Here is a 14463-nt window from a genome sequence, read left to right as displayed (position 1 = left end):
TATTAAAGCTCTCTGTGCTTCAATTCCCTCATCTGTAAATAGGGTAAAGATACTACCTACTTCATAAAATTGTTGAAATAAATAAATAGCTTAATTCAAAGGAAACTGTTAGGACAGTGCAAAGAACATGAGTAAAAGTTAGCTTTGATTAAACTTTGATAATTTTTCTCTTTATGATTATTATTTCATTTCTTTTTGCTTCATATATTACTGCATTAGATAAAATTTGTCTTCTTTCCCTATTTTTTCACTATTAGGTGTGGTGTTTGAAATTGATTAGAAATAAATGTAGTTAATCATATTGATAATGAAATCTTTTATTCCTAGTTGTTAAGCTTTTTTAAGGAACAGATATCAAATTTTATTAAATGCATTTCTATTCTTTATTCATATAATCATATATTTCCCCTTTGTTCTACTGATGTGATATATTTTATTAATAGACACTGGAAAATCAAACCATCTGTATTCTAGAATAAACTCTGTTCAGTCATGGTGTATTATTCTTTCAACATCCAACTTAATCTGATCTCGCGGAATTTAATTTAAAACTTAAAACTCTGAGTTTACAAATTGGGTCCATCTATAGGTGCCTGTATGCACATGTCTTTAGCAGTTTATGCTAGCCTTAGAAAATAAATTAGAAAAATTTCATTCTCTTTCTGTGCTTCAGTATGAGAACTATTTGTTCCTTGGATATTTGACATTTATCTTAATATTTTAAAAGAATTCGCTCAACCTCATATTAGAATCCTTATGCTATTACCACTAACTTTAATTCTCTCCTTGGTGTACAAACAGCTCCTCATAGATGCATTCCCAATTTTCAGTTAATGTGTAGATTTTATTTTTGCTACAAGTGAGTATAAACTCTAGCGCAGTGATGTCTCTCCAGCAGAATACTGAGCTTCACAGCTTGTGGAGAGTAGGATATAGGCTGCTGTGAGTAAGAGAGAATGGAATGTGGAATATTGTCCAGCACCAAGAAAGGTCACAGGTTCACTGGAATATATGAGGGCTTCGCCACCTGAGTGAATGGGCAGTGATAGACAGTAGTGCACATTGGTCAGAGGGTTGAATCTGAGGCCTGACAGCCTGCAGCCTTATCTGAGTTTCACCACTTACTAACTGTGTGACTTTGAGTAAGTCACTTTCCTGCCCTATGCCTCAGTTTCCCCATCTATAAAGTGGGAATAATTCTCATAAGGTGAGAATTAAATGAGTTGATTTCTAGAAAAGGTTTAGCACAGTACCTGGTGCATATTAAGCGTGGCATATTGTTGACCATAATTATAATTGTTATTCAGACAGTGACAGAGACCCCCCGGAACAGTGGATGCTTTCATAGCTACTGGGAGACATTGTTGTGCCGTCAGAATGGTTGTATCGAACTTTTTGCTAACTTTAGGATTGTTCTGAGTTTAATTCCTTCAAATATGCTACCAAAAATTCTAGAATTCAAAACTGTGCAGGAAACACAAAAAAGCTAAGAACCTTGACTATAGACAGACCACAAGACTCTTCGGAATGTGATTGAGATGGACTTTGGCCACATTCCCACATTCATGCGTATACCGCTGCAGAGAAGTTAGTTCTGGGATCCATGCTTTCCAAGCCACAGTTCCAGTGAATGGGCTGTAGGAGGAGCCTCCTCCAAGGTGTTATTGAGTTAGTACTATAACTTACAAATTGCCCTTACAAATTAGTGAAGAAAGGAGAATTATACAATATTTGGGGGAAAAAAAGTAATTGTGGCATACAAATATAAAGTTTAAAATTTCCATATTAATTACAGCTAAATGTTAACACATAAGTATAAGGTTCCACGGGCAATGAATCATAAGTGCAATATCCATAGATTTTGTTGGTTTATTTTTCAAAAACCAACAAAACAAACTGAGAACTTAAGTGGCAAACAGGGAAAAATAACTGCAGCATAGATAGCAGATGAAGAGTTAGTGTCCTTAATGTATATAGAGCTCTTTCAAATCAATTAGATAACGACAAATGCCTTGAAATAATATGTAAAGGATACCAACAAGTAATTCATGAAATGGCCATAAACATGTGAAAAAACTTCTCTCTCAGGAATAATAAAAGAAATGACCATTGGAAATGATATACTCTTTTCCTTCTTTCACATTATTTTTTAAAAAACAATAAATCACAGTGTCATTAAGAATGAGGTAAATGTATGCTCTCAAGCCCTGCTTGGGTAGGGTGTGTTGGGTCAACCTTTCTGGAGGGCAATTTGACAAAGAGTCAAATCTGTTGATTCCCAAGTTCATTTCTAGGAATGTGTCCAAAGGAAATAAAGATGCACAGAAACGCATATATGCAAGAATGTTATAGCATTATTTGGAATAGCTACAGAATTAATAATTCCTCCCAAAAGAGAAACAATTTAAATGTTCAATAGTAAGAGAATGATTAAATCAGTTGTGCTCATTCCAGTCAATGGGATTTTATGCCACATTTTATAAATAACATTTTCAAATCTTACCTTATGGCATAGGAAAATATTTGTGATCCAATATTAAGGGTTTGAAAAAGAGCAACAATCAAAATTATATGTACAGCATGATCTTCTTTTTTGTAAAATGTAACTCCAGCACCATGCTAAGAACTATTAGTCACTGGTTGTTACAATATTAAAATACCTCTGTATCCTCAGATCAATAGCGATTATTCCAGCCATTCCCCAGGAACATACACAGCCCACAGTCCAGCAGCTAAAAAGTTATCAACCCTGCTCCAGCTGTTAGGCCTGCCTCTAGTCTGATGGGGGACCTGACAAGCCAGTCATTAGATCCTTTTTTTTTTTTTTTTGCTGTACGCGGGCCTCTCAGTGTTGCGGCCTCTCCCGTTGCAGAGCACAGGCTCCGGACGCGCAGGCTCAGCAGCCATGGCTCACGGGCCCAGCCACTCCGCAGCATGTGGGATCTTCCCGGACCAGGGCACGAACCCATGTCCCCTGCATCGGCAGGCGGACTCTCGACCACTGCGCCACCAGGGAAGCCCTAGATCCTTTTAATATTACCCTTCATCTGGTCCCTTATTGTGGGAGGGGAATTCGGAGTGCGAGGAGAAACAGAGATTCACTTAATAAATGAGTAGCAAAATGGCCTTAGTGTTAGCCAAACTCACATTGGATCTCAGAAAATTTCAGTCATTTTCTTCAAGTTCTATTATTTTATTCTCATCCATAGAAGATCACAGTGTGGGAGATTTGAGATTTGCGTTGCTACCTTGGTCAATGAATCCTGCCCCACCAGCAGCCACTGCCCCCAAGCTTCAGCCACAGGCAGGAGTCCACTGTCCTAGGGCGCTACCCACCCCAAGCTACAGCACCTTCCAGAACTCTCTCCCTCCTGTTCTATGCCTCCTGACCTCACAGCTTTTTGTACCTTTTAACCATTATGCTTGCTCCTTAGGAACTGACCTTCTGTTTTATATAGCCTTTGGGTTGGGTTACCACTTATTTTCAGCCATGTCCATTTTGAGTGCAGGATAGGGGACAGGAGACAGTTTAGATTTTAGAGGGGGAAGATGGAAAGGGCAGAGGCTCACAACTTCACATTCTGAAGCAACTAGATCTTTCGGGTTTCCAAGCTTCCCCTCCTGCTAGCACTTCTCCCCACTCCCATATTTACATTACACAGGCAGGTGGAGGAATGAGGGCTCCAGGATGTGTGGGAAACAAGCCTATAAATCAAGTATATACGACATACCAACATCTTAATAGTGATTATCTTTGAGTATACATTTTCCTCTTATCTGTATCTTCATAATTTTTGTAATCCAAAATGAAATAACATATGAAATGACAGATCAATTAAATCAAAATATCTGGGGTTAGCACTTAGGTATCAGGGGTTTTTTTTTTTTGGTTTTTGGTTTTTTGTCTCCCCAGATGGTTCTAATGTTTAGCCAGTGTTGAGACCCAGGGATGTAGTCAACCTTATTTTACAAACTAGAGAACGGAACCCAGATTGGTTCATAGTAATACACTTGGCTAATATTTCTGTTGTTCAAAAAGAAAGTTCTTTATGAGATTAAGATTTAATTGAGAAGTCATTTCTGTTGTCACCTTTTTTTTTTTGCATTTTTAAAATTGAAGTATAGTTTATTTACAATGTTATGTTCATTTCTGCTGTACAGCAAAGAGACTCAGTTATACATACATATACATTCTTTTTTATATTCTTTTCCATTATGGTTTATCTCAGGATATTGAATATAGTTCCCTGTGCTGTACAGTAGGACCTTGTTGTTATCCATTCTATATGTAATAGGTTGCATCCACTAACCCCAAACTCCCAGTCCATCCCTGCCCCTCTCCCCCACTCCCCTTGGCAACCACAAGTGTGTTGTGTATGTCTGTGAGTCTGTTTCTGTTTTGTACGTAAGTTCATTTGTGTCATATTTTAGATTCCACATATAAGTAATATCATATGGTATTTGTCTTTCTCTTTGTGACTTACTTCACTTAGTATCATAATCTCTAGTTGCATCTGTGTTGCCGCAAATGGCATCTTTATCCATTCATCTGTCCATGGACATTTAGGTTGTTTCCATGTCTTGGCTATTGTGAAAAGTGCTGCTGTGAACATAGGGGTGAATATATCTTTTTGAATTATACTTTTGTCCAGATATATGCCCAGGAGTGGGATTGTTGGATCCTATGGTAATTCTATGTTTAGTTTTCTGAGGAACCTCCATACTGTTCTCCATAGTGGCTCCACCAATTTACATTCCCACCAACAGTATAGGAGGTTTTCCTTTTCTCCACACCCTCTCCCGCAATTGTTATTTGTAGACTTTTTAATGATGGCCATTCTGATCAGTGTGAGGTGGTACCTCAGAGCTTTGATTTGCATTTCTCTAATAATTAGCAATGTTGAGCATCTTTTCATGTGCCTATTGGCCATCTGTATGTCTTCAGAGAAATGTTTATTTATGTCTTCAGCCCACTTTTTGGTTGAGTTCTTTGTTTTTTTTGTTGTTGAGTTGTGTGAGCTGTTTGTATATTTTGGAAATTAAGCCCTTGTCGGTTGCACTGTTCGCAAATATGTTCTCCCATTCCATAGGTTGTCTTCTCATTTTGTTTATGGTTTCCTTTGCTGTGTTGCCACTGTTTTAGACCTCACAATATTACATGCTCACAGCTCTGATGATACAGTTTAAATCAGCCTTACTTAACCATATATCCATAGTCTATGAGAGTTGAGGGAGGCTATTCATTTACTTCAACTCTACTTGAAATGATAGTGCCTTATGAAATTATTTAAAGGAACAGAAGACTCCTTCTTCTATCACTTTTCCTAATTCTATTCCCAAGGATTGGGAAGAATGAGACTTCATTTCATATATGTACTCTACAATTTGCCAGTTGGAAAAGAATATGCTAATTAAATCAATAAACATATTTATCAAGTATCTACAATGTATCCAACACTACTCTAACTTCTCCTATCTAATGTTCAAGATTTTTTTTTTCTGCAAAAAAAGCAAAGCCATACTGCCAAAATTCTAGTGGGGTCATATGTAGGGTATTCACCAGGTTGGGTTTTATTCTGTACCTTTTATAAAGCAACAACTCCAATATAGTAAGAAGGGATTCCATTTCAATTACCTTAAGGAACCCATGAGACAGTCATGAAGAGGGAGAAAACACAGTCAAGACAATGAAGACAGCCATGGAAGCCCAGCTGACAGGATGACTACAAAAGGAGAGATGCAAATCTAAAGGACTACAGAGAGATAGATTGGTTCAATCTCTGACACTTGGGCAAGCCACCCAAATTGCATTTGTTTTCTTAAACTATTTTTAGGTGATCAAGGCACTTAGGGCAGTTTTACAAGTGGCCACAGTGGAGGGCCACTAGGAAGGATACCTTTTAAAGGACTCAAGGAAAACCCACTTCTCCAAATCCTTTTCAGCACAACAGTCATTGTTCATCAGCATTAGGTGATTCATTATTTGGTTCTACACAGATATGAGAAAGACACATAGAATATTAATCACAGAAGGAACCTTAGAGGTCAACCTTCTACTCAATACAGATATCTCCTCAAGAGCATCCCAAGATATGCTTGATCAGAACCTGCTTAGACATGAGTAATGATGAGGAGTACACAGCTCACAATATAATCTCTTCTAATTCTGAACAGCTCTAGTTATTTAAAATCTTAATTATTCTCATTTCTACCCACCAATACTAGTTCTTCCCTCTGGATCTACAGAAAACAATCCTAAACTCTATTCCAGCTTTTCCAACAGCTGCCATGTCCAACTAAGTCTACTATTCTGCTAACTAAACAAACCCGGCTTCTTCACCTATTCGTCTCCTTCCAGAGTCCCCAGTTAAAATGGCAAATTCCTGACATGAACACTTCCCATTTCTTAAAAGTGAAAGAGGTGGGTGGTGTCATACATTTGATCAAGAAGAAAGTAAGAAAGATCAAAGGAACAGTGTTCAAAATAACACTTGGCTTACTTTTTAATTTCCAAAGACTGGCTAGGCTAGCATAGTCCTTCGTAAAATCATTTAAGATTTATACTTGCCTACTTACCAAAGAACTTGACACAATATTTTTAGCATCAAGGAGATTTCCACAAAACTCCAATGGGTGAGAAAGCTATTGAGCATGAATACTACATCAATCAGTCAGTCCATTTATTGCACACATACTAAAGGTCCTATGCATTGAAGATTGAGTTCTTTTTAAGAATTAGTAGCATTAAAATGAAAGTTCATTTTATGAAAATGCACTCTAGGGAGGCATCATCACTGAAGTTTAACACAGACATGTTTCTTAGAACAGCGAATTCCATTTCCCAGCACTATCCCCCACCCCATGTCCAGCAGAGATGCGAGCCATGGAATGGCATTCACCGGTCAGAAGAGTCACCCCGAGGAACACAGTGATGCTGAGATTCAAAGAAATACAGCATGTGTTGCATCACGAGTTTGGTTATGAAGAAAGGTCTGATTGTGGCCAGATACTTACCCTTGAGATAATATTGTTGCAAGACTTCCTCCCCAGAGAATGAAATCCCTTCTTTTCCACTCCCAGGGCATGAAGGTTGCTTTGAGTATTTGTTCTCAGCTGGCACATGCAGAAAGCTTGGAGCTATTTTTCTCTTTAAAATGTTAGAAAGAAACTCCTTTTCCTCCTCCCATATGACTGGCACTTTATAAAACGCTCTTAAAGCCTCAGCCAGTACACCCGGAGGGACTGTAGGAGAAAACGTGAGAAATAGCAAAATGTTTCAGCTCACAAAATTGCTACAGCCTGCTGAGCAAGGCAAAGGGTCTCTTTAAGGGGAAAGAAGACAGAGGTTCCTATCTATGTCAGAGTAGTAATGGTGGTATATATTATTGTTGACATACCTTGAATACTTTGTGCCAGGCATTGTACTTTATGTGGATGAACTCATTTAGCTCTCAGAACAACCCTGTGAGGTAAATACTATTCTTACCCATTTGACAAGAGGGGAATGAGAATAGAGAGGTTAAGTAACTTGCCCAAGATCACACAGCTCTCAGGAAATTGGCAGTGCTAGGATTCAAACTCTGGAGGCTGGGCTCTTACTATTTTTCTATATTGCCTGCATGTATGCATGCTGTGTATCATATGATGTATATGATGAGTCACACGACACTAATTTGCTTTCAATGCCAGCCAACTGTATCAGTGACCTTAGACTTGTTCCTACATGGCCAGAGTGTTCCAAACTGGGTTTTAATTCTGTCCAGCAGAACTGGCACCATCCTGTCTCAGGGCCTGGGTCAAGGCCCAGAGAGACTCTTTATCACCAGTGGGTGGCAATATTGTTACATGGAGCCGTCAGGGTGCAGTGAAGGCCTGGCATCTTCCCCAAAAGTGAAAAGACCTCACCACCTTATGGATAGATCATTCCAGGCAGCTCCCAAAACACAATTTCTCTACTGTCCCCAAAGCACCCAAGATAATCCTGAGGGAGGATAGAGTGATCTGGATTAGGAGGATGCCCAGGAAACTATTCGTTTAAATCATTCTTCCTCCTGTCCTGCCATAACATCCCCGGTATATCTCAATCATAAATTACATACTTCTTTTCCCATTAGGGCATGTTTTTCTTAGGAACAGAGAGACTCTACAACATTTGTACCTGCAATTTCACTAGCCCATGGTAGATGTTAAGTAAATGGATGAATGAGTAAATTTCAGTTCTGCAGATGCAATCAATTCCACTCCAAAAAATTATCTAAGAAATATCTGTGGAATCTTCTGTAGTTGCCCCAAAATGAATCCAGACTTCACTAGTGAGTCTAGGCTGCATTCAGCCACCCAAGGATTCTCAGAATAGGATGAACCAAAGAAATCCTCCCAAGACCCTCTGGTCTGGACTCTTGAAACTGCAGTACCCAATCCATCCTTACATTGACCTGGCTGTTCCACAAAACGGTCTCAACTTAAGCAGAACAAATGCCAAGCTGACCTCTGGGTAATTTCAACAAAGTAGGCCCAGTAATTGATGCAGTCAAGGGCTTTCCCAAGGAACTCTGCAGTAACCCAGAGACAGAACCACTATGTGAAGGAACCCATATTTGTGTAAAATGTGAGAAGCTTTGAAGAAGGTCCTCTAATCTAAAACATTTCTAGCAGCCTGTCATATTTCTGCAATCCTACTATTAAAAAGTTGGGCCCTTGGAATTAAGTTGATAATTTATGACACATCCAGAAAACTGTTTACAAGGTTTTTAACCATGAAAAATGAAGAAAACAGATGATTTCCAAAAAGCCTATCCTTCCAATTTTTAGGTAAAAATTAATAAAAATTTAAAACATGTACCTGTTTTAAAAAAAATCTACTAGGGTATTTATAAAGGTCAGAATTTTTAAAATACATGTATGTTTTAACTTTTTCATCACTTTGTCAAATATCAAGGACTTGTTTTCTCTATTACAGACGCACAAGGCTCTGTCTACCCTTCTAGTAGTAACACATTAATGTAAAGCTAGTAAGACACACTCCTCTCTCACCACTTAAAACTTGATTTATTTTGATGATTATAAAAAGTATATAAATTCATTGTAGAGAATTGGGAAAATATAGAAAGTACTGAATAATATCTAAAAATTATCTCTATTGATGTTTGTTGCATCGTCTTCTTGTCTTTTATATTTTTCATGTATACATATACATAGATAACTTTTTATAAAATATAATCTGTATCTGTTCACATGCTTCTTTCTTCCTATTTCCTTTATGTCTGTTTTCCATTCTCTCTACTTTCAGTCTCTCTCCCTTGGTGAATTTTAGAATTTTTCTTTCTGCATCCATATATAAGACTATCTGTTTAACTTTCACACAGTTAGAGAGACAAAAGCCATTCAAACGATGCTCCTCCTCTGAAAGCTGAATGGAAAGAAAGATAAATAGATGATAAATAGATGGTAGATAGATAGATGATACCAGATAGGTAGGTAGATTAAAAAAATATACAGATAATAGATAGTGAGATGGATAAGGAAAGAAGGAAGGAGAGAAGGAAGAATTTATGTATTGTTTGTTTATGTAGATCTTCTGCATATCTTAAATGATTTTATGACCTTTGATAGAAAAAAATTTTTCTTGCCTCTATTTTAGATTCCACCGGGACCATCAGTTATCCTTCTCCTCATTCTTGTTACTTCTACTTCACCCTTCATCATTTCTACAGAAATTCTTTGTACTATCTTAAGTTTAGGCCTAATTATTTGCATTGACTACAATTTAAATTGACTGTTTCTATACAACTTCTATGGAAGCTCCTTCATTTCCTATTTCCTAATCACTCTGTAGTTTAGTATGGTATCTTAGGGTTAGAAGAAACCCTGAAATACATCCTGTTTTGCCTCACACGTCTTCCTTTCCCCATACCTTGTGTTTCACTCTGTGTCTGAATTCCTTCTGCAACACACTCCCTTGGTGACCACCTAGCCAAGACTGACATCTTATTTTTTTTTAAGATTTTTCTTTTCTTTTTGAGGTGGGCTATTTTTAAAGTCTTTATTGAATTTGTTACAATAGTGCTTCTGTTTTATGTTTTGTTTTTTTGGCCGTGAGGCATGTGGGATCTTGGCTCCCTGACTAGGGATCGAACCCACAACCCCTGAATTGGAAGGTGAAGTGTTAACCACTGGACCACCAGGGAAGTCCCAAGATTGACATCTTTAATTACAGGAAGTTCACTACCTCTTGAGGAGACCTAGGACATTTTTACAGTTCTCTGACCATTAAAATACTCTTCTGTCATTCTCACCCACTGCTATTTCTAACTGCTGGAATTTCACATAAAAGTTTAACCATAAACTTGGCTAAAAGCTCTTTGAAAAATAATCCTGTTTACAGTAGCATCAAAAAGAATAAAATACTTAGGAATAAAATTAACCAAGAAGGCAAAAGACTTATACACTGAAAACTACAAAACATTTTTGAAAGAAATTAAAGAAGACACCAATAAATGGAAAGATGTCTTGTGTTTCATGGATTGAAAGACAATATTGTTAAGATGTCAGTACTACCCAAAGAGATTTACAGATTTGATGAACCCCCTAACAAAATACCAATGATGTTTTTGCAGAAATATAAAAATCCATCCTAAAATTCATATGGAATTTCAAGGGACCCAGATAGCCAAAAAAAAAATCTTACAAAAGAAGAACAAAGTTGGAGGTCTCACACTTCCTGATTTCAAACCATACTACAAAGCTACAGCAATCAAAACAGTGTAGTACTGGCATAAAGACAAACATATAGATCCATGGAATAGAACTGGGAGTCTAGAAATAATCTCATATATCTATGGTCAACTTAGGGGTCAACTGAGGAGTCAACAAGGGCGCCAGGACCATTCAATAGGGGAAGAATTGTCTTTTCAGCAATAGTGGAGAAACAACTGGACAACCACATGCAGAATGACTCAAAATGAATCAACGATCTAGTCATAAGACCTAAAACTATAAAACTCTTAGAAGAAAACATAGCGGGGGGCTTCTGGTGGTGTGGTGGTTGAGAGTCCGCCTGCCAATGCAGGGGACACAGGTTCCTGCCCTGGTCCGGGAAGATCCCACATGCCACAAAGTGGCTGGGCCTGTGAGCCATGGCCGCTGAGCCTGCACGTCCAGAACCTGTGCTCCACAACGAGGGAGGCCACAGCAGTGAGAGGCCTGCGTACCGCAAAAAAAAAAAAAAAAACCATAGGAGGAAAGCTTCATGACATTGAATTTGGCAATAGAGTAAGTCCCTTACATACGACCTTCAAGTTGCAAACTTTCAAAAATGCAAATGTGAGTTTGCATGTCCAATCATGTAAGTTAGTTCACATGTCTGGCTCACATTGTCACCTGTGTGCATCCTCTACAAGTGGTTGTGCTTTTGTGTACCATACAGTACTGTATAAAGTTCAGTAGTACAGCATCCTTATTGCAAGCCCAGGATGTCTGGAAGCAAGCGTAAAAGCAGTGGTGATGTAGCTGGTACTACTGTACTTTTCAAGGTACTATACTGTAAGATTAAAAATGTCTTCATTATTTTTTATTTGTTTTTTATGTATTATTTGTGTGAAAAGTACTGTAAACCTATTACAGTACAGTACCATATAGCCAATTGTGTTTGTTGGGTACCTAGGTTAGTTTTGTTGGACTTACAAACAAATTGGACTTACAAACACACTCTCAGAACAGAACTTGTTCATATGTAGTGGGCTTACTGTAATTTCTTAGATGTGATGTCAAAAGCACAGACAACAAAAGGTAGACAAATTGAACTATATCAAAGTTAAATGCTTTTATACATCGATACTATCAACAGAGCGATAAGGCAACCCACAGAATGGGAGAAAATGTATACAAATTATATATCTAATATAGAGTTAATATCCAGAATATATAAAGAATTTCTACAACTTAACAGAAAAGCAAACAATGGGCAAAGGGGGCTTCCCTGGTGGCGCAGTGGTTGAGAATCTGCCTGCTAATGCAGGGGACATGGGTTCGAGCTCTGGTCTGGGAGGATCCCACATGCCATGGAGCAACTGGGCCCGTGAGCCACAACTACTGAGCCTGAGCATCTGGAGCCTGTGCTCTGCAACAACAGAGGCCGCCATAGTGAGAGGCCCGCGCACCGCGATGAAGAGTGACCCCTGCTTGCCACAACTAGAGAAAGCCCTCACACAGAAACGAAGACGCAACACAGCAAAAATTAATTAATTAACTCCTACCCCCAACATCTAAAAAAAAAAAAATGGGCAAAGGACTTAGACATTTCTCCAAAGAAGATATACAAATGGCCAAAAAAGCATATGAAAAAATGCTCAGCATCTCTAATCATAGGGAAATGCAAATCAGAACCACAAGATATCACTTCACACCCATTAGGCTCGCTATTATTACAACAAACAAGCAAAAACAGGAAATAAAAGTGTTGGTAAGGACATGGGGAAATTGGAACCCTTGTGCATTGTTGGTAAGAATATAAAATGTTGCAGCCACATTGGAAAACAGTACAGTGGTTCCTTAAAAAATTAAAAATAGAACTATCATGTGATCCAGCAATTTCACTTGTAAGTATATACTCAGAAGAGTCTGCAAGAGTTATTTTTATACCGATGTTTGCAGCAACATTATTCACAATAGCCAAAAGGTGGAAACAACCCAAGTGTCCACCAGTAGATGAATGAATAAACAAAATGTGGTACATACATAACAACAGATTATCATTCAACCTTTAAAAAGAAGGAAATTCTGACACATGCTACAATGTGGATGAATCTCGAGGACATTATGCTAAGTGAAATAAGCCAGTAACAAAAGGACAAATACTACTGATTCCACTTAAATGAGATATCTAGAGTGGTCAAATTCATAGAGACAGAAAATGGAATGGTGGTTTCCAGGAGATGGAGGGGAGGGAGGAATGGGGAGTTTTTGTCTAATGGAAACAGAGTTTGAGTTTTAGAAGCTGAAAAGAGTTCTGGAGATGAATAGTGGTGATGGTTGCAACAGTGTGAATGTACATCAAGCCACTGAACTCTACACTTAAAAGTGGTTAAAATGGCATATGTATATTTACCATGGTTTTTTAAATTTAAAAAACAAAACAAAACAAAAAAACCTCTTCAAATATCTGAAGGCAACCATCATGACCACACAGAGTAATCTTCAGAGTGAACAGATCTGTTTCCTTCCACTGTTCATCAGGTGACATGAAGTCCAGTCATACTCTGGTCACTCTCCTCCGAATGTTCTCCAGCTACCTATAGCCCATTTAATCCATGGGCCATAGACCTCAACATAACACTGACCAGTTAAGAACGGAAAAAAACTCTTTCCGTGCCTAGCGCAGCCATGGCTCGTGGTCCTAAGAAGCACCTGAAGCGCATAGCAGCTCCAAAGCATTGGATGCTGGATAAACTGACTGGTGTGTTTGCTCCTCATCCATCTACTGGTCCCCACAAGCTGAGGGAATGTCTCCCCCTAATTATTTTCCTAAGGAACAGACTTAAATATGCCCTAATAGGAGATAAAGTAAAGAAGATCTGCATGCAGCATTTCATTAAGATTGATGGCAAGGTCCGCACTGATATAACCTACCCTGCTGGTTTTATGGATGTCATCAGCATTGACAAGACTGGAGAGAATTTTCATCTGATCTATGACACCAAGGGTCGCTTTGCTGTTCATCATATTACACCTGAGGAGGCCAAGTATAAGTTATGCAAAGTGAGAAAGATCTGTGTGGGGACAAAAGGAATCCCTCATCTGGTGACCCATGATGCTCGCACCATCCGCTACCCTGATCCCCTCATCAAGGTGAATGATACCATTCAAATTGATTTGGAGACTGGCAAGATTACTGATTTCATCTAATTTGACACTGGTAACCTGTGCATGGTGACTGGAGGTGCTAACCTGGGAAGAATTGATGTGATCACTAACCGGGAGAGACATCCTGGTTCTTTTGATGTAGTTCATGTGAAAGATGCCAACGGCAATAGCTTTGCCACCCGGCTCTCCAACATTTTCATTATTGGCAAAGGCAACAAAGCATGGATCTCTCTTCCTCGTGGAAAGGGTGTCCGCCTTACCATTGCTGAGGAGAGAGACAAGAGACTGGCAGCCAAACAGAGCAGTGTATAAAATGATCTCTAAGTGACGTGATTGGGAAAGTCTTTGTACTTAGAGATAATACTACATAATTAAAAGCCTCTTTAGTGTTAAAAAAAAAAAGAATGGAGAAAGCCTATTATCTCCCTCAGTCTCATTACTAGACTATTATTACTGCAGCCAGAGATCACTGTTAATTCCTATAGTGTTAATTGCCCAACTAAATCCCTAAATGCTTTTTTAATGTGCCACCACTAAAACCTTCTGTTAGAACTCTTGCAGTGATTAAAAAGAAAAACAAACACATAAAATCTATGCAAACTG

The 14463-nt window shown here is 38.4% G+C and overlaps 2 protein-coding genes across 3 annotated transcripts in view; both read left to right on the top strand.

Moving 5' to 3' along the window:
• The window catches only part of ANKRD55 (ankyrin repeat domain 55), a 100957-nt gene that overhangs the window by 13318 nt on the left and 73176 nt on the right, over positions 1 to 14463 (top strand). The gene's annotated exons all lie outside the window — the stretch shown is intronic.
• On the top strand, positions 13381 to 14172 carry LOC136121596 (small ribosomal subunit protein eS4, X isoform-like). Its single transcript, XM_065875515.1, is given in 1 exon segment — positions 13381 to 14172. A coding segment is annotated over 1 exon segment (792 nt).

Source organism: Phocoena phocoena, chromosome 3 (genome assembly GCF_963924675.1).
Source record: "Phocoena phocoena chromosome 3, mPhoPho1.1, whole genome shotgun sequence".
Lineage (NCBI taxonomy): Eukaryota > Metazoa > Chordata > Mammalia > Artiodactyla > Phocoenidae > Phocoena > Phocoena phocoena.
The sequence above is the reverse complement of the archived record's forward strand: the minus strand, read 5'-3'. Positions and strand labels throughout refer to the sequence as shown.